This window comes from Octopus bimaculoides, chromosome 30, assembly GCF_046866305.1.
Source record: "Octopus bimaculoides isolate indiv1 chromosome 30, ASM4686630v1, whole genome shotgun sequence".
Lineage (NCBI taxonomy): Eukaryota > Metazoa > Mollusca > Cephalopoda > Octopoda > Octopodidae > Octopus > Octopus bimaculoides.
Window position 1 is genome coordinate 4,132,628 of NC_142957.1, and position 24,042 is coordinate 4,156,669.

Here is a 24,042-nt window from a genome sequence, read left to right on the forward strand (position 1 = left end):
GAAAAAAATATAGAACAAAACCATGGTAAATTAATCAAATTCTACCACCTCCTAGATTTCGATTATCTCCCTTATACCGGAAGAAATCCCTAATTACCTCCCCCTATCTAGAACTCTTCTTTTCAGACTGGAGCGAACACATGTTACAATGAAGTAGAGAAATTTGAAAAGACAACACGAAACCGGTTATTTCTCCAAATACAATGTTTATATAACAAAAAAAATTTTATAACGTTTTTCTGACATAATTTAAATATATACTTTAACCATGTAACACAAGCCTTCTGTAGTTTTTTCACTCTTATTATCTTTTATACATCCAACCACGTGCTTTCACATACCAACTTTCTCACCTATATATATATATATATATATATATATATATATATATATATATATATATATATATATATATATATATATATATATAATCTATGTAAATGACCTTTCCAGCATAATAAAACACAGCAGAGTGAAAATATTCGCTGATGACACTAAGCTCCAGAAAATCATGAATAAAGAAGACCGAATTCAACTCCAGTCTGATCTATACGGAGGTGAAACAATGATCAGACAAAAACGAAATGCAACGAAACGAAGGAAAATTTGAGTTGATGCATTTTGGAGAAATAGCTCTGCTAAAACAGCCATACTCTCTTCCTTTAGGGGAACCTCTCACAGCATCAAAAAGGAATCTGAGGCCTAAGAGTATTTGTTGATAACAATCTCAGTCGGAGTGTCTACATCAAGAATAAGGTCGATATAGGTCGTAGGATGACCTTCTGGATCCTAAGAACCTTCCGGTCCAAGGAACAATGTGTTGTCATCCCACTTTTCCCCTCCTTTGCACGGCGACACCTCCAATACTGCTACCTCCTGTCGTCTCCCCATTACAGTACAAAACATCTCGAAAATTGAATCACCGCAGAGGTAATTCACTAAAGGAAATAAGGGTATGACTGATCACAATTATTTGGACCGCCTTAAAGCATTGAAACTCTATTTTTCCATCACCGCCGTGAGCGACACATCATTTGCTCGATGCGGAAAATATTGCACCAGCATTGGGCAAACGACTTCAACATTTGATTCAGAATTCATCCAAAGCTAGGACGACAAGCCATATGTTCCCTACACAATTCAGGATCACAACATATAAATATGACATAATTTCTTTTCCTGAATAGGTCCTGCTCTATTTAACATTGTCCCGAATGAAATCAATGAAGAAACGGAGCCCATCACCTTTAAACGGAGTCTGGGCAAATTTCTTCAAGGAATACCAGATAAGCTACCTATACCTGGATACAACTCATTCAACAAGAACTCCCTACTCGAATGGTCCATGATACCACAAAAATTGACTTAAGAGGCATTTAGATAATCATATCAGTTAGTGCTATTAAGTTAGACATAGCTTGGACCAATGTTTGGTAGAGACATATCTAAGTTTATATATATATATATATATATATATATATACAAAACTGTCCGACAAACGGGAACATGAAACTCTGAGTAACAATTTTTGTGATATTTTTGCTGCTTTTTGATAAAGCATTTTACCTCTGGTTTTCGAGTAGTGCCATTTCGCATTTATGTGCTTACTCTGTATACACACACACACACACACACACACACACACACACACACATATATATATATATATATATATATATATATATATATATATATATACATATATATAAGAGGGATGACCACTAATTGGACATCCAGTATGCTACATGTAGACCCCATATGGTCTGACCACTAAGAAAAGGATTTTCTCAAGAAAATTCAGCAAGCGCCAGAACGTAAGCGAGCAAGACAGATTAAAATATACAAAATATAATGATTAGTCACATACCAGGTTTCATTGTTACCATTTACATATTTACATACGCACATCTCCGCCATTCATCAGTGTGACCGTCATAGCAAAATATAATTTGCAGAACTATACACGAGAAGATAGAACATGCATATAGTTTTGCCAAAACGAAGGCATTTGAAATATAGCCCCAAACATAATTGGCAAAACTATATGCATGTTCTATCTCGTGTGGACGTCTCATGTATAGTTCTGCAAATTATATCCTCATTTGTCTTGCTCGCCTACGGTCTGACGTTTGCTGACATTTCTTGGAACATTCTTTTCTTAGTGGTCAGAACATATCGGGGCCTACATCTAGAATATTGGATGTCCACTTAGTGGTCATCTCTCATATATGTATGTAATATAACTTTTCTGGATCTTCAGAGTTTTCCAATATGCTAAGCCACTGGTTTAAATTGATACTAATCAAATTAATATTCATTTTTTACCGTTATTATTAAATTTATATACATATCCATACATACATTATATATATAAGCAATAATAAATATCTGAACGAGGTATAAACAGTAGCTGCACGACAACGTGAAGTATATTTGCCACTTAAATGTGGCTAACCGCTAAGGGTGGATGCTACCGTAGCTTGTAGCCCCAAGAGGACACGTCCTCCAGCTGTGCCCTAGCAGTGTTTGCAAAGGGAAGTCATCCTTTCCATCTTCGACCTGACGTGATACACACGGACCTGAGTTTCTAGGTATTTACCCGTCATCAGCGCACGACAATCACCGGCCTTCGATGCGAAGGGGTCCCAATGCAAATACTTATCCATTTTCCAGTGATGAAAAGTCACTGATCCCGAAAAAGTGTTAACAAGTAATAATAAATCTCTGAACGATGTATAAACAGTAGCTGCACGATAACGTGAAGTATATTTGCCACTTAAATGTGGCTAACCGCTAAGGTTGAATGGCTATGGGTAAATACCTAGAAGCCCGTCAAGTTGAAGATGGGAAGGATGGCTTCCCTTTGCAAATACTGATGGGGCACAGAAAGTGTGTCAATAGCCAGCTGGAGGATGTGTCCTCTTAGGGCTACAAGCTACAGTACCATCCACCCTTAGTGGTTAGCCACATTTAAGTGGCAAATATATTTCACGTTATATATATATATATATACTAGCAGAGGCACCCGGCGTTGCCTGGGAATTAAATTGTTGCTTATATACTGGAAGAAAAAATGCAAAATATGCTGTATAGAAATTTGAGGATATTCTGTAGATGGACTCTCATATGAATGATGGCTGGGCGCCTCTCATGAATGGGAAAATTGAAGATGTGCCAAAAAGCCTCATTGGTACTTGGAAACTTTTACCTAAATTAAAATGGGGATTAAATGAAAAAAATGATTTACGTGAATATCCTCACAAGAGTAATTGAAATAAATAGCGATTGGGGACCCCGCCCGCACGCACACACACACACACACACACAGAGTATCACACATCAGATGAAATGGACGTGTGTGTATGTGTGACAGAGAGAGGGAGAGAGAGAGTGAGAGAGGTTTGTTGTCATGTATACGTACATGCATAAATATGCATACATCTTTGTGTGTGAGTGTGTGTGTGTGTGTGTTTGCGTGTGTATGAGAGAGAGAGAGAGAGAGTAAATACTACTTACACACCGCTCTCTCACTCTGTCTCACACACACACATACGCACACATACATCCAAAAATGATGGATGCATATGACAACACACCCCTTGACTCACTCACACTCTGTCTCTTACAAACACGCACATACATAAATGTATACAAACATATTTACAAAGACACATGTGTGTATGTATGCGCGCGCGCGCGTGTTGTGAGAGAGAGAGAGAGAGAGAGAGAGAGGGAGAGGGGGAGAGAGAATATTGCGAAGAATGAATGAAATAAGCATGAAAGGAAAAAGTCGTATAACTAAAAGCTCTTGGACAGAATGTTTAAAATACAGATTGAAGCTTTTTGCCGTTGCTACGTCAATACCGGAAGTTGACATTGCATCACAAGTATGTAAACATTTTGTAGAAAAACGTCAAAGTAGAGAGTGAAGCTTTTTGCCGTTGTTACATCAATACCGGAAGTTGACATTGAGGAACCTTTTTAAAGAAGTGAATCTTAAATATAAAGCAATATTATTTATTTTTAATAAAAAAAATCAAATGAAAAGCCTAACATTTATCCGAGGTCAAATTATTCGTGCATCACAAGTATGGAAGCATTTGGTGAAGTCAATTTCACGTGAAAAGCAAATACACAGACATCTCTGTTTTATATATTAGAAGATATATATATATGTATAGAGAGAGAGAGAGAGAGAGAGAGAGAGAGAGAGAGAGAGAGAGAGAGAGAGAGAGAGAGAGAGAGAGCGAGAGAGAGATTGAAATATTTGTGTCAAAAGGAAGGATTATGGTTGAAAATTATTCTATAATCACTACAATTGTTTCCACGCAACGTACTTCGCCAAGCGTGCAAGTACTTGATTATGCAACCGTTTCTCTACATTATGAGATCTAGTCCTGTTTCCTCAGGTGATATTGTGTACATAAGTTCACATTCTCAGCTACAAGAGCGTCCTCTCTGTTTGTCGGGGCTTCAATTTAGTAGTAGTCAAGTAGTTTATCAAGGTGTGTTGACGCTGAAGGACGGCTGGCAAACTGCTTTGAATGTGTATATATAGAGTGATGGAAATTCTGCGACTGAGAGTGTGGTTGACGTTTTAAAAAAATTGACATTATATATATGTGCATTGAAACATTCCGTTTTCGATCATGTGACCATCGTACATCTTTCTTTTCCTACTCGGACGATTAAATAAACGGACGTGTTTATCTCTCTCTCTTTCATGTTTTTGCTTTAAAAAAATGTTCCTCCCAGCGTTCACTATTTTCCTCTCGTTCTGGTCTAACGACCCACCATGTATGTTTTCGTTCGGTTTCCTTGTATGTCTCCACTGTCATTCTTTTTCTTCCCAATTTTGACCATCCATAAATCCTAAATTTTATTTTAGAATTTATGGAAACAACTGTCTTTGAAGACTCATATTGTCGTTGAATGCTCGAAATGAATAGTAGATAGACAACCGCCAACTGATGAAGGGTGGTTCACTGTGTTAGCTTGTCCCGTTCTCCATTTTATGCCATTGTTTACGTATTTCACACGTTTTACCCTCGTTTGTTTACATACTTTGTGTTACTTGCTTAGGTAGTGACGTCCTGTACCCATATATATATATTATTTATATATATATTATTTATTATGTATTATATATATATACACATGTATGTATGTGTGCATGTGAGTGTACCGGTGTGTACATGTATTGGAGCGTTGGTACGTATATGGATGTGTATGTGAATGACCTTACATATGAAAGTAGAGGCCGAATCTTAAAGATAAGCAAATCACAATCGTTTGTGTAACCAATGTTAAAGAATAAATCAGAACAAAGAAATCAAATGCCAATCCGTTTAAATCGGAAACCACACGAACAATACATCTACACTTTCAAAGCAGTTTGTGAGAAATTCAGTGGTTAATGCTAACTCTAGGCCCCGACAGACAGTGAGGATGCCCTTGAAGCCGAGAATTTGAACTTTTGGAGAAAATATTTACATATTTCCTGAGGAAACACAACTAGATCTCGTGGAAATAATTGTAGTGATTAAATAATAAATGTTCAACCGTACTCCTTATTGTTTAATCCATTTTTTCAGTTATCTTTTCACACACGACAGATGCTCAAATGTAAACTTAGAAGTAAATATAATACTAATGCTGGATAGCACATGGTAAATCATAAAGTGGACGAGCTCTATAATGTATTCTACTACATTCTTAACTGAATATACTATATATATATATATATATATATATATATATATACGTACTTTATTTAAAAGCAGCAGAAATATAACAAAAGACTGTTACTCTGAGTTTCACGTTCCCGTTCATCGGACAGTTTTGTTAGAAATGGAAAGGGAATAACAATGCAATCAAAAGTGATATAAAATTTAAAACACATGGATTCGTTTGATTGGTCGTTTCAAATAACGGTCATGGATTCGTAATGAGCAAAACAAATGAATTTAATATAGATCCATCCTATTAAAAGAAAATTCGAAGATAACCTTAAATAGAAAAATGGGTTCAAAATACATATTGTAAATAATTAATTATATTCGAATTAACACATTAAAATCAAATCAAATAAAATAAAATGTAGGCTGCGTTCAAAACAAAATAAAATTACAATAGCATATACGCATACTAGGCTATCGACAACATATATATATATATATATATATATATATATATATATATATATATATATATATATATATATATATATATATATATATATATACACATACATCAAAATACACAGATGCATACGCACAGACAATCTACGTATATAGGCATATATTTTTGCAAGGCACAAATATATACATGAATACAAATTTACATAAATATACATACATACGCATTTAAGTTTGCACATGAAAAAACCTATGCGCTGGTAACAAAAATTGTATCTTAATCTATGGAGTGGAGAGGTAAAGAGTAACGTATCTATAATAACGTTATTAGTATAGAAAGGGGGGGGGCGATGTAGTTGTCATGAGAAAGGAAAGGAAGAAAGAAAGAGAAAAAAGAAAGAAAGACAGAAAAGGAAGAAAAGAGAGAAAGGTTGGGAATGAAAAGAAAGAAGTAGAGAGAGAAAATGAGCAAGGACGTATGTATATAGTAAACCTGCATAAAATTTAGATTGCGTATATATGTGTATACAAAAATGCATATAGCATCACGTATATACATACATATGTTGATATGTACGCAAATACTTACGATCATAACCGTATACATGCGTATGTACACATTCAAGTATGTGTGAGTGTGAACCTAAGCTTACATTCCCATATATAGTATAGATGTACACACGCGAATAGATGCATGTATGTGCAAATAAATATAAGCATATACTCTTACCCATGTATACACAAAAACGTACACGCACGAAATCATAACTGCATATGCACAAGTGCAAACCCAGGCCCTATATGTAAGCGTAGACGCACGCATATGAATACGTAAGTGTTGTTACTATACAGACATCTACATAAAAAAATCTTTTAGATCTCAGCGTATATATGCAGACAATTTCTTAAGAAACCGCCGGGTGTATAAAAGTTAAAACCAGGCGAAAATACATGCATAATAGAATACAAAGTGTTTTAAAATAAATAGAATTGAATGAAGTAAAAAGTAAAAAGTAAAAACAAGGGAGAAGAAAAAAACTATGTATATAACAGTCGAAGGTTTTCTTAAAATGACGTAGGGGTCTATACAAAATTCTTACAACGCTAAATAAATCATTTATAATTCGGTACCAATCCAATAGTAAGATTGCACAATGGTTACAAGGAGTCAAACATTATCAAAAAGTTATATATACTATCCTTACGGTATATTATTTGCCGACATTTTAAATTTGGACGCATGTCTACATGTATTTAAAAGTTTGCGTCTTTGGTTTAGCGCCTTCTTATCCTGGAATAAAATATTTAGCTTTTCCAATAAACAAAGATCACATTTCAATGGTCTTTTATGGGCACCGTGTCTGTAAGGCGATGCTCTGCCCAAAATCCTCCATGTCACGTTGAAAGGCTGGGCTTCATTTTCCTTTAATTGCCAGACGTATTTTGCTAGGCTCATCTTTGTCCTATTTTCAGGGTACCTAAAATCATTTTTGTGCGAATACAGTCTGGTTTTGAAAGAATGCGAGCCTTCTATCTGAACTTTGGCCTTATATACGATACCATTTTCTAGACATCTCCCTTCCAACGGACAGGAAGTTCGATCTTTGAAATTACAGCTCTTTGTAAGTGGGTCGGCATTATTGTTTTTGGCAATTATTTTATTGTTGTGCTGGCTGATCAAAGAGGCGAAGTTTTTGCAACACGAATAGCTAATCTTAAGCGTTCATCTATTAAATATTCTGTAAAACTTACGATCAAGTTGAAAGTGCCTAGTGACCAATTTTAAGAATTCCTTACCTATATTCGTTCTTACGGCCATATTGAAAGCTGGGTTGAACCACCAAACTTTCCTAGTCCTAGTACTACGCGCTGCGCTGCTGCCAGCATTAAACTGGGGGTACTGGATCCTCTCAGGGAATCCACTATTCCTTGAAGCACTATCATAATACGGTGCCGCGTTACGGAATGTTGCTTCGTCTGCAGAAATTGACGAAATTCGCCTACCTACGTTACTAGCTAAGTTTCTAAGAATAACAGGCGGATGGTTGGATTCTCTGCTGATATAGGATAGTTTGTCGTTTGGTTTACGGTAAGGCTTAAATATATTCGAATCCAAGTCTAAATTTACGTCTAAGAAATCTACTTTTTTTTAGGTTAGTATCTACCGTGATCTGTAAACCTATCCTTTGGAAGAAAGTTATAAGATCCTTCCTGAGCTTATCTAGTTCATGGACGTTTAAATTATGGGTGACTATAAGACCGTCATCCCTATATAATCCTGCATCTATAAACGGAAATTCCCGTTTTAGATAATGCAGAATGTAAGCCTCTATAAGCGTGCACAATTCCGCCCCGTCGTATGCCCCCATCGGTACATCGAAAAGAGAATCTTCACTCTTTTTAATCCAGGTGGATCCCTCATGAAAAAGAAGTGATTTTCTTGCGTGCATTATAATGTCTATTTCCGAGCTATCGATGTTGACATACTGTTTGGCGAAATCTAATGCTTTCAGGAGCAAAGGCCTGGATATTGATGGGTAAAAATCAATAACATCGAACTGCGTAAATTTGCAGTTATACTTATGGCTAATCCCTTTAAACCAATCTATTACTGACTTATTATTCTTCCAAATCCGTAAATTTAAATCACTATCTAACTTAGTTAAAATTCGGTCTAAAATATATTTGCTAATAATCCCTATTTCAGTTTTTGCAGGATTAATTAATCTACATTTGGGGTTTCTATTAAAATTGGCTTTATGGTCTTTTAGGGTAACAAAAACAGGTCGGGGAGATAGGTATTCTATTCTATCGCTAATCTTAAGATTGTTAGCTATTCTTCTTGCTTCCAAATTCACCTCTTTATATAAATTTGTGTTATCTTTTTTGTATGTATCTGTGATGCTATTCAAAATTAGACGCTTGTAAAGTCCTTATCAACCGCATATAAGTTTTTTGTCTTGTCGGAATTAACGAAGATCTTATTCAAGTTGTTGATTTCTGTAATTTTTTCCTTCATATTTTTCTGTAGATGGTTGGTGTGTTTACGGAATTTAATTTTTCTAATGAGATCAAAAAGGTCTTTCTCGAAGGGTTCTAATTCCGGAATAGGTGGTGGGTTCCTGGAAAATTTGATTCCGTACTTGTTCCCGTTTGGTTTTTGTTTACTATCAAAGAAGAAGGCTTTCTATCTTAATCTTCGAACAAACTCTTCTGTTTTTTCTATAAGACTTTTGAGATATTGCTTCTGTGCAGGGATAAGTATATTTTTTTGCGAATATATGTATATATATATATATATATATATATATATATATATATATATATATATACATATATATATATATATATATATATATATATATATATATATATATATATATATATATACATATATATATATATATATATATATATATATATATATATATATATATATATATATATATATATACATATATGTGTATATATATATATATATATATATATATATATATATATATATATATATATATATATATATATGTAAGTATATGTATATATATATATATATATATATATATATATATATATATATATATATATATATATAAGCAATGTTAATTCTCTAAATGAAGTATTAACAGTAACTGCACGATAAAGTGAAGTATATTGCCACTTAAGTGTGGCTGACCCCTAGGGGGGGATGTTACTGTTGCTTTTAGCCCCAGGAGTACATCTCCTCCAGCTGGCTTATCGACACACTACTGTGTCCTGTTTGTTTTGCCAAGGGAAGTTATCCCTCTCATCGTGATCTGTAGCACGAACGGACCCGGGTTTCAGGGTTATTTCCCTTCGTCAGCGTCCGATAGCCACCGATCTTCGATGAAAGAGATAAATTCTTGGCAACCTTATGTATATTTTTCCAGTGAAATTCTTCACTGATATCGAAAAAAGTGAAAACAAGCAATGTTAATTCGATAAGCCAGCTGGAGGAGATGTCCTCCTGGGGCTAAAAGCAACAGTAACATCCACCCCTAGGGGTCAGCCACACTTAAGTGGCAATATACTTCACTTTATCGTGCAGTTACTGTTAATACTTCATTTAGAGAATTAACATTGCTTGTTTTCACTTTTTCGATATCAGTAAAGAATTTCACTGGAAAAATATACATAATGTTGCCAAGAATTTATCTCTTTCATCGAAGATCGGTGGCTAATTAGCTGAACAGCTAATTTCCACAACTATGCACAGTTACTTTTCTCTATCCCAAATCATTATATCTGGTCTGTTGTGCATACATTTTATTGAGGTTTTCACTGGTATATTCTACCAGTATTCCTTTTTATTATGAGTGGCTATGTCTTCTACCATATTGTGGCTTCTTATTTCTTTGTCTTCGGAATTATCCTTCCGACGGATTTCATTATAGAGTGTCCTAGATACAACATAATGTCTCGGTAGATAATACTGTAATGACATTTTCGGACAACTGCTCATGATGTGGGTGATATCTTCAGAGTGAACGCCACAAAGTCTTTATCGGTTGTCACATTATACGGCTTTTTTCCTGCGTGTCTATCCCTTTTGCGCATCAGGTACTATGTATGTATGTTTTTATGCATTGTCTGTCTTTCTGTCTATGCCAGTATGTATAATATATCAAAGAAAGCTAAACCGCAGAAATTTTCACTTATTTAAAAATTTCAGAGACTGAGCCAAACAGATATCGGCCAGATAGAGAGGTAAAAACAGTATTGCATTGACTTACCTTTCCTTGGTAACATTCTATTACTGTAGTAGGTAAAGAACAGACGGCCATTAGTTTGTATCCGGTGCTTGTGCTTTTGATTGCAATTTTCGGTTTCACTGTAAAATATGTTGTAAAGAGATTTATTAATTGTAATTTGGTCGTGCCGAGACTATATTAAAAAAAAAACACTTGGTGAAACTGCCCCTCATTGAACACACAGCCATGTGGTGGGGAAGCAAGCTTTTTATCACAAAAACATGCTCTCTCTCTCTCTCTCGTATATATATATATATATATATATATATATATATATATATATATATATATATATATATGAATATATAAACATGTATATGTGTAAATTCAAATTACGATGAAAGTAAACAAACGAACGAAGTTTGCTTTAAAAGCGTTGAGATGTCTTGAAAAGTTAAAGAAGTGAAATTTTAAATTCTCAAACGCAGGATAATGCTAATAATATAGCTTGAACAGGATAAACTACCCCTAATTTGCAGGAAAAGTGTTGGCGGCCAGCTATGAGACCGGAACTCCCACTCCTACATATATTTATGTTTATACATATATATGTGAGTGTGTGTTTGTACATATACATGTAAATCATTTCGAATGGAAAGAAGTTGCTGTTTCACAGGGATATAATTTATCCAAGCGTAAACTGGTTTTCCTCCATGTCGGTTAATATACTTAAATTTCATTAATTGGTGTTAGTATTATTGTTAACACTTATGAAGTTCCAGCTGTTATTATTATAGATGTATTCATCCATTAGATATAGGAGAACAAATTCAATAAAATTTTAAAAATGGAGAATTTGAACACAGAAAAAATCAATTTATTTATATAATATCAATTTTGTATCACCTACCTACGCTTGAATTTCTTACCTTCATTCCCATTTTACAATTGAGATTACATTTAAATGTAAAAATCTCTTCAGGGTAACATTTAACAATAATTCATTCCCATCCTAATGGATGGTGAGTTGCTTACCAACTGAAATACCAGCATGGGTTTGTGTTTTGGTTTGTAACAGCAGGTGCGTCTTTTGGATTCCTTTGAAGTTAAACTACGACCACACCACAATGACAAATGATTAGTTGTAGTTTTGATGAACTGGGTCATAATAACATACCCCTTGGTGCACTTTATATCCCTATTTTAAAAGCTGGCTACCACACATTTTCTACTCACTTGTGAAAGAAATAAAGGTATATATATTAACAAGAATCCAAATCAATATCTTTATTTAACTCTTACTTTTTAATTATGGAAATTTTAATTCATATTAAAATTTTGATTTATTTAGATGTTTTAGGTTTATTTGTTGATAATTTAGGTTATTATACATATTTTTATATGAATTAATTTTTATATATTCAATGGGGGTGTGATTCACTATGTATCACATGTATGGAGTTAGTCTATTTACAATTGGTGAGGGTTCATTTCCTTTTAAAGTTACTTATGGATATTTTAAAGTTTATCATTCACGGAGATTTTATTAAAATATAATTTATCTAATAATTTTTAAATATATGAATACATACATATATATATATACATACATACATACATACATATATATATATATATATATATATATATATATATATATATATATATATATATATATATATATATATATATAATTTTATTTAAAAGAGTTCCAACTCTGTCTGTTTTTTATGTTTTATTTATATTCTTGTAAAATTAATGCGGGATATAGAATATGGAATATATAATATATAATATAAAAATAGATGGTAAAATGAAATGAAGTATTGAATGTCTTATTGAATATATGAAATATGTCTTATTGAATATATGAAATATTAAGTATTCAATATAGATAATTAAATATATAAAGGTGAATACGTATTTTCATACCTAGTGGTATATTTAATTCGCCTTTATATATTTAATTCTCTATATTGAATACTTAATATTTCATATATTCAATAAGACATATTTCATATATTCAATAAGACGTTCAATACTTCATTTCATTTTACCATCTATTTTTATATTATATATTATATATTCCATATTTTATATCCCACATTAATTTTTACAAGAATATAAATAAAACATAAAAAACAGACAGACTTCCATTCTAGCCTTGCGATGACAAAACGAACAAGACGCATGGAGGAGAAACAGGAGGAGAGTGGAGTAGGAGGGTATGAGGTGATGTAAGGGAGAAAGAGAAATGGGAGAAGGAATAAGAACTGGGCGAAATTACCGTTTATGTCCAAACTGATATGTCCAAATTTATGATTGCCTTCGTAAAAAAACCAGTTTGAAAACTCCCAGGATACATTTCGAATCCATAGATACGAGTGATCATGTTCTTGTGAAACTCTGTAGTCATTACTTTTGGTACAAGTTGTATTACAATCTAATGTAAAGTTTTCACTTTGCCAAAAAATGGGTCTCTTCATGTTTGGAATTTTAACCCGAAGGAACACACTTTCACCTAACCAAATGGGTCCTGAAAGAAAGAAATTAACATTCTATTTGATTTGTTATATTATAAATTTAATCTTTTTTACATTAACTTTAATAATTTCAACAAGGACATTAAAATTGAAATGCCTAATTAAACAAGACTTTCAACGACATTCAGTACGCAAAACTATACAATTTACGGCTGCATCGGCCGAAAAGAGAGAAAAAAAAATTAAAAACAGGATAATTTTGTAAAAGTAAAAACCGTTTATGTATTCACGATTACATGAAGTCTTCTAGGAATATCTTCTTCTTCTCATTATTATTATTATTATTGTTCAGTAGTTTTATTTTTATAACGTGCTTTCACTTCACTACCGAGCGCAGCTCTGTGCGCCTTGGGTTTGTGCTGTGGTTTGCTGTGGTGCTCTTATGTTTACTGTATTGAAAGTGTTTTGCGTAGGATGTGTGCAGTACCCAGTAGTGCAATTTTCTGTATGTTATATATATTTGTAAGTCCTGGTGTTTTTGTTATGTATTTGTCTGAATATTTTTTTTTATTATACTTAAGGCACCTACTATGATAGGAATTGTTTCTGTTTTTAGATTCCACATTCGAGTTACCTCTATTTCCAGGTCTTTGTATTATTATTATTATTACTAGCTGGACCCATGAAAAGTTCACGGAATACATAAAAACTGTAAACATCTATAAATTATGTCTTGGTGCCATGAGAAATGTTTCTATATCGAGACAGTTACAGAATATAGAAAGGTGTAAAACCGGTGACCGGTAAAAAGTTTCAGGAAAAAACGTCACAGCAATAAAGTCCCAATTTTGGTTAGGAAAAGAAATCACAAGCAAAGAAGTCACAATGAATTTCTGGGTTCCAAACAAAACTTCCCTAGGACAAAACTCCTGTGACTTTATTACCGTGACTTAAGAATCCTCTTGTTTAATGATACGGAGCGTTCTTCTGGTATTCTTTTATTTGTTTCAGTCATTCGACGGTGGCCATGCTAGAGCACCGCACTTTAGTCGAAGAAATTGACCCTTAGAATTGTTCTCTGTAAGCCTGAAACTTATTCTAGCAGTCTTTTCTGCCGAGCATCTAAGTTACGGGGATGCAAACACAACAGCATCGGTTGTCAAACAATGATGGTGGGAGTCAAACAAAAACACACCTACATAAATATATACTTATACACATTTGTATACATATATATATGACGGGCTTCTTTCAGTTTCCGTCTACCAAATTCACTCACGAGGCTTTGGTCGGTCCAAAGCTATAGTAGAAGATACTTTATAAAGTATAGAGTTAAATTTCATGTAACCACATATTGGCAACATATCTCCCCACCCACCCATTTTCTAGTGGGTAGTATCCAATTTTCTGCGACCTTTTCTCAGCTATATCCCGTTTGCATTAGTGTTTATATGAAGATAAAAGGAAAGGAGGCGGGGCTTATCTGAGTTTGGAGAGAAACGTTAAACATGCCTGTACAACATGGTCTTCCACCACCAAGACATGATGAACTATGAAAGAAGGCGATTAAGTACCGAAGGTGCGGTGGGGGTAAGAAGAAAGAACTAACTCATTTCTCTATTCATCACTTTCCCTCTTCTTCATTGTTAAAAGTAAAGAAGCTAGAAAAAGTCGATCGTATTTCGGTCTAATTGTCATTATAAATGGTTGACACTTTCCTTTCCCTGTCTCTGTCGCTTCATTCCTTTTCTCTATGGTTAAGATGCGTGGCTCAGTTGTTAGGAGTATTCCGCCCAAGATCGAAGAGTCATGAGTACGATTCCTTTCGGCGCGGTGTGTTTTTGAGCAAGATACTCTACTTCACCTTGCTGCATTCCACTCAGTTGGCAAAAATGAATTGTAGCTACAATTCAAAAGGGCCAGCCTTGTCATATTCTGTGGGAGGCTGAATCTCCCTAAGAACTACGTTAATGATATGCATGTCTGTGGAGCACACAGTCACTCGTGTGGTAATGAAAAGTGAAAGTGACATTCAATATTTGTTGTCTATATACAGCCACTCCTGCGCCTATATTTAATTATATTTATTTCATTTATGAAATCACTTTATATTTATTTATATTTATTTATATTTATTTCATTTATGAATGTATTGTGCTACTCTATCATGCCTGTTGAGATACAATGTAGGCGCAAGAATAATGTACATAGAGACGACATGGTCGATGGCTTCATTTTGTTGTATACATTCACGACATGTTTGTCTACTGCCGTTCTTTACGATACTCGCCAGGCAGGTTCTTTTAGGTAGATATTGATTTGGGGTTGCTATGATGAACCTTCCTGTCTCTTATTTTAAGCCAGATGACACTCTCCTTTGATGGGTAAGGGCTGTATTGTTAACATTATTATTTATTGCCTTTGCACAGCTTGTAACGCTGGAGATGTACTACAGTGTCAGCTGCTCACCACCAGTGAACTAAGGTAACACCTCTTATTTTCGAGCACCTTCCGGAGTATTCAAGCGGTCCCAAGCAGTGCTGTTTTCTGCAAGTGCTCCACACTTATTGCAGCCCCTATTTGTTCCACGTACTTCGAGACTTTTGCTCACTGTTCCCAGGGCTCCGACAATTGATGAAAAACGTAGCAGTAGTACCAATGCTACGTTTTTCATCGATCACAACTGCTTAATTTCCCAAGCTACCCTGTCATAACTCTCGACTTTTCTTTCTTCCTTATTGCATACCTTGTCAGCTGGACATGCTATGTCTATGATCCAGCAGAGTTTGTTTTCTTTCTCAATTAAGGCTATGTCCGGCTTCCTATTTTCAATCTCATGGTCGCACTGAATCATAAAATCCCACAGGATCTTTGCATTATCATTTTCGATGATGCCTTCGGATTTATGGTCGTACCAATTTTTTGCTCTGTCAAGTCCATACTTGTTGCAAAGTGTCCAATGAACAAGCCTGGCTATATTGTCGTGGCGTCTCTAATATTCCTTTTGGACTAGTGGCGTACATTGGCTGGTAATATACCATACGGTTTCAGCGCTTTGTGCATAGATTCTGCACTTATCACTTTCTGTTGTGCTGTCTAGTCTGTATTTTATGTAGTTTGTTCTTAGTGCTTGCTCTTGGGCAGCACAGGTTAGAGCCTCCGTTTCTGATTTTAAACTATTTTTAGTCATCCACAGCCATCTTTTTTCTCTGTCTGTCTTATCTTCAACATCTCTATGAAATTGGCCATGCATTCTTTTCTTTACCCACGTATTTTCACTTTCATTTGTTTGTTTTCAATTTCTTGCACAGTGCTTTATCTTTGCAATATTTCATCCTACACAAGTCTGACCTTCTGATCTATCTCAGTTTGCGCATGTACTCCACCTTAATAGCGGTTCTGTGGCATTTGTTACATAACATGCTATGTTGTTTTCTTCTCCTCTAATGCTGTGTTCGCATCCAATAAGTCCTCTTCCCCCTCTTTTTCTCCGTACATATAGTTTGTGTCACTTTTTGGGTGGATTGACCCATATCTAGTTAGCAACTTCCTTGCCTTTCTGTCTAAGCTGTTTAGTTCGTCTACTGTCCATGCGAGTACCCCTGCTCCATATCTAAGGAGTGAAACCTCCCAGGTGTTGATAGCTTTAATTTCGACTTAAGGATCTATCTCAGTTTGCGCATGTACTCCACCTTAAATTTTTCTGTCATTTCTTTCTCCATCAATTTATCTATTTCCAAAATCCCCAAGTACTTATAGCCCGTCTCTTCTATATGCTTCATAACCTTCCCCGACGGTATCGTTAGTTCGTCCATTCTGATATCAGCACTGAAGGTATACACCGTATCAACGAGGGAACTGACTTGGGATTCATCTTTAGCATAAAGTTTGAGGTCATCCATGAATAACAAATGGTTGACTTTTGTTGGCGGCTTTTGAATACATACCCAGCTTTTGCTTTCCTCACAATCAGTGTCAGTGGTATCAGGCACAGTACAAAGATCAGTGGGGACAGGCAGTCCACTTGGAAGATGCTCCTCCTAATTTCTACTGTCCCTAAACTTCTTCCATATGCTGCCAGGTCCGTCCTCCAATTCGCCATACTTTTTGCAAGCAATCACTCAACATTTGATGCAATCCTAAACAACTTTATACATTCCATAATCCAAGAATGTGGTATCATACCGTACGCCTTACGATAGTCAATCCATGACATGGATAAGTTACTTTTCCTCCTCTTGCAGTCTCTGAGTGCAGTTTTATCTATCGGGAGTTGATCCTTGCTACCTCTACACTTACCCTTGCAACCCTTCTGCTCATGTGGAAGGACTCCATTTTTTTCTAGATGTTCGTACATTGACTCTACGAGTATTCCAGTCAATAACTTCCACATAATTGGCAAACAGGATATCGGTCTGTAATTGTCTACCGTATTGCCTTTTTCGATGTTTTTCAAACACAGCACTGTCCTACCCAATGTCAACCACTCTGGTATTACTTGGTCGGCATTTAACAAGGCGCTGAGTTGCGTAGCTATTTGTGCATGACATTCCCGAAGTAGCCTTGCACTCCATCTGGTCCCGGGGTCTTCTAGTTGCTTATTTTTTGCTGATTTCCTTCACATCCCTAACCGAAATGACTAGTTCTGCCTGTTTTGGACAAACTACTGTTTGTTTCAGTTCTTGCAACCATTCAGCATGCTTCTTGTGCTACTTGCCTTTGCTCTAGATGTCACTCCAAAACCTTTGAATTTCATTATTATCTGGTATCAACTTTCATCTGTACACATTTCATATATTTCTTTATAAAATCTCTTCTGATCTACTCTGAACAATCTATTCTCGTGGTAACCCTTCATTCTTTGGTCGTATCTTACTATCTTTGCTCTCTTTGCAACGAGGCGCTGTTTCAGGCTCTTTCTTTCGATATTATACTTCCTTTTAAGTGCCCTGTATTTTTGTTCTCTTTTAAGCTCCCCTTTCTCTTTTCGGTCTAACACAGAAATTTCCTTCGAGAGCATGTTTAACCCTGCCTGGATTCTTCTTTTCCACCATGGATCTTTTCTTTCGTCTCTCCCATTATGTTCCTTTTTCTTGACATCCATACCCACGTTTTCTGCTACAACAATACTTGCTGTCTTGATCAAATTATTTGTTTCTGTGATGTTGTTTGTTCTGATGTATTTCAGGATTTCATTGACATTTTTCGTTTCTTGTTTCAATTTCCACCGATCAACCTTTTTAGGGTTGCAAATAATGTCGCTATCGTTCTCCTGTAGTCTTACCTTTATTCTGTCGTAGTTTGTCTTTGGTTCATCTGTCATGTCGCCATTATTTTTATTGTCTTCTTTTAGATCATCTATATGTCTCTCATCAAGTAAACTACCAGTGCTCCTTTCCTGTGCTATGAGATTACTTTTATTAGTAAGAATTGTATAGTCACCGTTATCTTTGCTGCTATTTTCCAATACCCGTCTTTTGATAGATTCGAGCTCTACTGCTGTGAACCAATAATTGTTTTCTTATTGCTCTAGCTTGATCACAGGGTCTCTGTTCCGTGAGTTGAAACAATCCCTTTTCTCACCAATGATTATACATACGTTGTCGGTAACTCCTAATTTGGGCACCATTTTCGTCTACCGGGTTGCTCAGGTAGTAACACTCCATGACGACAGCATTAATTTGCTTGCTCCATCTACGCCGTGTGTGGTGGTTCCTTTCTGGATATCGACAGGCTGGAGCTGGAGCAGAATCTCTGAGCCTACCGGGTGCAACATTATCACCATCATTGGCTCCAGTTTCATTGCCACCGTTATTCACAATATTTTGTTTTTTCATTTTCAATCATTTGAGGTAGCGATTATCAGGTTGCACAATTACGAGTGTTTTTATTGTGATGCCATCACTAGATATATCCTTATTAGCCCATAAGGAGACTCCACCCGTTTCCTTTCATTATTATTATTATTATTATTATCATGATTGATATCACTGGTATTATTGTTTTTATGTGTTAGTAGTAGCATTGGTTGCAGCAAGAGCAATATATTATTATTATCATTATTGTTCAGTAGTTTTATTTTTATAACGTGCTTTCTCTTCACTACCGAGCGCAGCTCTGTGTGCCTTGGGTATGTGCTGTGGTTTGCTGTGATGCTCTTATGGTTACTGTATTGAAAGTGTTTTGCGTAGGATGTGTGCAGTGCCCAGTAGTGCAATTTTCTGTATGTTATATATATTTGTAAGTCCTGGTGTTTTTGTTATGTATTTGTCTGTCTGTTATTATTATTATTATTATTATTATTATTATTATTATTATTATTATTATTATTGAGTGAGAGAGCAGTACATGCCATCAAAGGGACACTGGAGTAAAATATATGAAGCCCATTATACCCATCATGACTAGCATCACAACTATATGTGTGCGACATGGTGATCTCATATCAAGATAAACAGCGCATGACCTCGCAGGTGGAGCCTGTTAGAATTTTCTTCAGGTTGAGTAGCCCAACCTGCTCAAAAGGTCCTGAAAAAAATTGTTTAAGGATGTTTCCAAAGGTGAATTATTCAATTTGTTTAAGGATGTTTCTAAAAGTGAATTATTCAAACCCCCACTACTTCTGCCCATGATCAGAGATGCACATATCGTCAGCTACCAAGGGACATGCTCAACTGGTTAAAGTCAAACAACTGACAAGCAAATCTGTTGTATTGAGCAGAATATTTGCTGTAGCCCATCTTTTTATACCAAGACAAAACAATGTACATGATAACACTTCCAATCAATTAAGATCAGAAGTCATGAGAGCCACTGCCTTGTACTGCATCCGGGAATTTATTATTATTATGTTGTTTTTTTCTTCCTTCTTCAAATTTTCTTCCATTTCTCGCCGAGTGTTTTCCGTACACCTAGGGTAGAGAAGCATTCCCAGTTTATACACGCATATTCACAGGTAAAATATGTATTTTAAAAAGATTAATAAATAAATAAATTCATAAATGGATGTTGTTTTCACAGCGATAATGCTCTTCTCAGTACATAAGTCGTTCCAGTCAACGCGATTTTTTGCACTTCCTGTAGGGATGGTAAGCCTGGTATCATTTTCAAATAGGTTTCAGTACCTTTTTTTATCCTTCCTAGAGATCCTACAATCACTGCTACGGTAGTCGCCTTGAGATACCACAGTTTTTCAATTTCTATTAGCAAGTCTTTATATTTACTGATCTTGTCAAATTCTTTCGCCACTATATTATGATCGCAAGGAATACTCATGTCAATTAATAAACACATCTTCTTTGTCTGATCTTTTATAATAATATCCGGTTTATTAGCTTTTATAGCCTTGTCAGTATGTACGGGGAAGTCCCAGAGAATCGATACATTTTCTTCCTCAGCCACAACTTCAGGATGGTGTTTATACCATTTGCCAGCGGTTTTGATTTTATAATGCCGATATATTGTCCAGTGTAAATACTGGCCAACTCTGTCATGTCTTGCTTTATATTCTACAGGTGCTAAGACTCTACACCCTGAGATTAGGTGGTCTATAGTTTCAATCTCATTGTTACAGAATCGGCATTTTGGGTCAGCTCCATTTTTTATCACATTGGCTTGGTAGTTCCGGGTTAATAAGCTTTGGTCTTGAGCAGCCAATATGAAACCTTCACTCTTTGCTTTTAGCCCTGAGCTTCGTAACCATTGATGCGTGTGTTTCTGGTCGACATCAGCTTGTTTGCTACGGGCCACATACTTTCCATGCAGAGGTTTCTGTTCCCATCTGCTAGCTAATTTTTCATGTGCTTTTGTCTTTGCAATTAATTTTATTTTCTTTGCAGCAGCAGTTGGCGCATTTCCTTCAACCTGATCAAACTGGTGGGTATCTAAGAGATCAGTAGCGAATCTTTTGCCCTCTTTCAGAATAGATTGAAGTTTTTTTCGGTCTTTCATGTTTTTCAACAAGTTTCAGCATCCAATCGTTGGTATTTGGCCAGTCCGATTGTAGTGGTTTTGTACGTAAGTTCAAGCTGGATCAAGCCTCGACCTCCTGAGCTCTGGGAAGGTAAAGATGATCCACGTCTGCCTTTGGATGGTGCATTATTATTATTATTATGTTTGACTTTTGCTTTGTATTTGTACAAGTTGACGACAAGTCTCATCCAGAGACCTCAAGAGACAAGTTAGATGTCTATTATTGGTGTTATGCTTAATGTGTCATATATTAGGTTTTGCTCATAGTATTGTTCTAGAGAATGTTTAAGAAAACATAAGAAAATTATAATTTTGTTTTAAAATTTGAGATTACATAGACAGTATAAGATATAGGCAGTTGCTATGAGCACTGCCTTTTGAATTTATGTCATTTTGGGGTTTCCTGGTATCTGAGCTAGGGAAGAATCAGCCTCTTTTGCTATCATTCTTAGGGGACCTTTAACAACATGTATTGTTTTAGACTTGAGGTTCCACATTTTGCCAAATTCTATTTCAAGATCTTTTTACTTTCTCAGTTTTCGGTAGGTCTTGACAGATACATTTATATCGATTAGAACAATCATATCAATGAGGCATGATTTAAATTATTGCTATTATAATTATCATTATTATTGTTCAGTAGTTTTATTTTTATAACGTGCTTTCACTTCACTACCGAGCGCAGCTCTGTGCGCCTTGGGTATGTGCTGTGGTTTGCTGTGGTGCTCTTATGTTTACTGTATTGAAGTGTTTTGCGTAGAATGTGTGCAGTACCCAGTAGTGCAATTTCTGTATGTTATATATATTTGTAAGTCCTGGTGTCTTTGTTATGTATTTGTCTGAATATTTTTTTATTATACCTAAGGCACCTACTATGATAGGAATTGTTTCTGATTTTAGATTCCACATTCGAGTTACCTTTATTATTATTATTATTATTATTATCATCATCATCATTATGTAATGAAATCTCACAGCTTTTTTGGGGGGTATGATTTAAAATTTCACCTGTCCACAGCCAGCGGACTAAGGTGACATTTGTTTACTGGTCGTGCTGTAAGAGCCTTCTGGAAATTTCTTGCATTACCAAGTCATTCTGATTTTTATAGGTCTTCTACCTTCACACTTGCATCAGTCTTTTTTAGCCATGTTTGTAGTTGAGTGCTGATACTTCCAAGTTCACCAATTACTATTGGTATCACGTTACTTTCTTCATCGACTACAACATTTGTATTTCCTATTCAAATGCTCATAGCTGTTTATTTTTTATTCTTCTATCACATTCAACCTATTTTGTCATCGGGACATGCTACGTCGGTTATCATACATCTTTCTTTTTTATTCATCACAACAGTGTCCGGTTTCCGATGTCTCGTCAGGTAATTGCACTAGGGAATTATTGCATCCCACAGAATTTTGCAATTCCCAATCTCGGTGACTCCTGCGGTTTGCCCTTACCACTTATTCGATCTTTGTAAGCTGTGATTTCCACAGAGCTTCCAATGGATCATTCTTGCAACATTTTCATGTTGTCGTTTGTATTTGCATTATGCCAATTTCAGGTATTCTTTAGCGATGTGCCATATCGTTTCACCTCTCTCACAACACGTTCTGCATTTGTCGCTGTCGGTAATGTCTATTTTGCAATTCACATTGTTGTTCCTTAACGATTGTTCTTTGTGCTGAATATAGGAATGCTTCTGGCTCTTTCTTCAGGTCACTCCACCTCACCCATAGCCACCGGTCCTCTGTTTCTGTCTTGACGTTCGCATCTCTTGCAAACTGACCCTATATTTTTCTTCTAGGCTGAGTCATTTTGCGCTCATCTTTTCTTTAAATTCTTTCATTTCACAATTCTTAGTTTCGATGACGCCGACCTTCCTTGCATGTTTCAACAATGGCGCCACCACAGGTTTTATATACTACTTTAAGTTGTTTTCCTCTTCTCCGTTACAGCCCTACCAACTGATCAGACCGCTTCCATCCTTTCTTCTGGACAAGTACAGCATATCGGTGTTACTCTTAGGGTGGATTTCTCTATGTACTGTCAACAATATTCTTGTCTTCGTATCCATTTCCATCACTTCTCTCTTGCCATTTTCTAATTCCAGCTCCACACCGGAGAGATGTGTTCGTTTGTATTAACCGTTCGGATTTTTATTAACTGTTTGGATTTTATTCCATCCGATGAATTTTGTGCGCAACGCTAATCTTAGTCTTCGGAAATATTCCATTCTCAGTTACTCTTTCATTTCCTACTCCATTATGTCTTTGAACTCTAGTACACCAAGGTACATGTAGCTTTCAGTTTCAGTGTGTTTAAGCAAATCTCTATTCGGTAATATTTGAGCGTCCATCATTTGGCGAGATCAAAGAAGGTCGAAATATATACAAGGTTAGAGTTTTCAGCAAGTGGGAATAAATAATACCAACTAGTTTAACATTAAAGAAGTTTTGGAAAATATAATTACCATTTGGAACAATTTGATATCCTCTACTTTCACATCTGGAACCTGTAAAAGATAGTAACTGCGTTCAGATGTTATATTTGAGAAACTGAAGACTTGTTCTGTATATGTATCAACAATACATTTCACACATGTAGACAGAATTAAATATTATATATAGAATTAGTATAACCGGCAGATCTGTTACAAAATGTTTGCCTGCTTACAGTAACAAGCTATCTGTTCTTTTCAACTATCTGGTATTTTGCTAATGATTTTAGCTGTGACAAGGAGG

The 24,042-nt window shown here is 35.5% G+C and overlaps 1 protein-coding gene across 10 annotated transcripts in view; it reads right to left on the minus strand.

Moving 5' to 3' along the window:
* The window catches only part of LOC106877375 (uncharacterized), a 70,282-nt gene that overhangs the window by 22,755 nt on the left and 23,485 nt on the right, over positions 1–24,042 (minus strand). For 8 of the 10 annotated variants that reach the window (XM_089346529.1, XM_089346524.1, XM_089346528.1 and 5 more), the window contains exons 3-5: positions 23,772–23,813; positions 13,134–13,382; positions 10,889–10,986 (exon numbers count right to left, since the gene is read on the minus strand). In XM_089346529.1, coding sequence (XP_089202655.1) covers positions 10,889–10,986; positions 13,134–13,382; positions 23,772–23,813 — 389 coding nt within the window. The remainder of the gene's footprint in view (positions 1–10,888; positions 10,987–13,133; positions 13,383–23,771; positions 23,814–24,042) is intronic. The other 2 variants (XM_089346531.1, XM_089346530.1) reach the window with 1 other exon arrangement.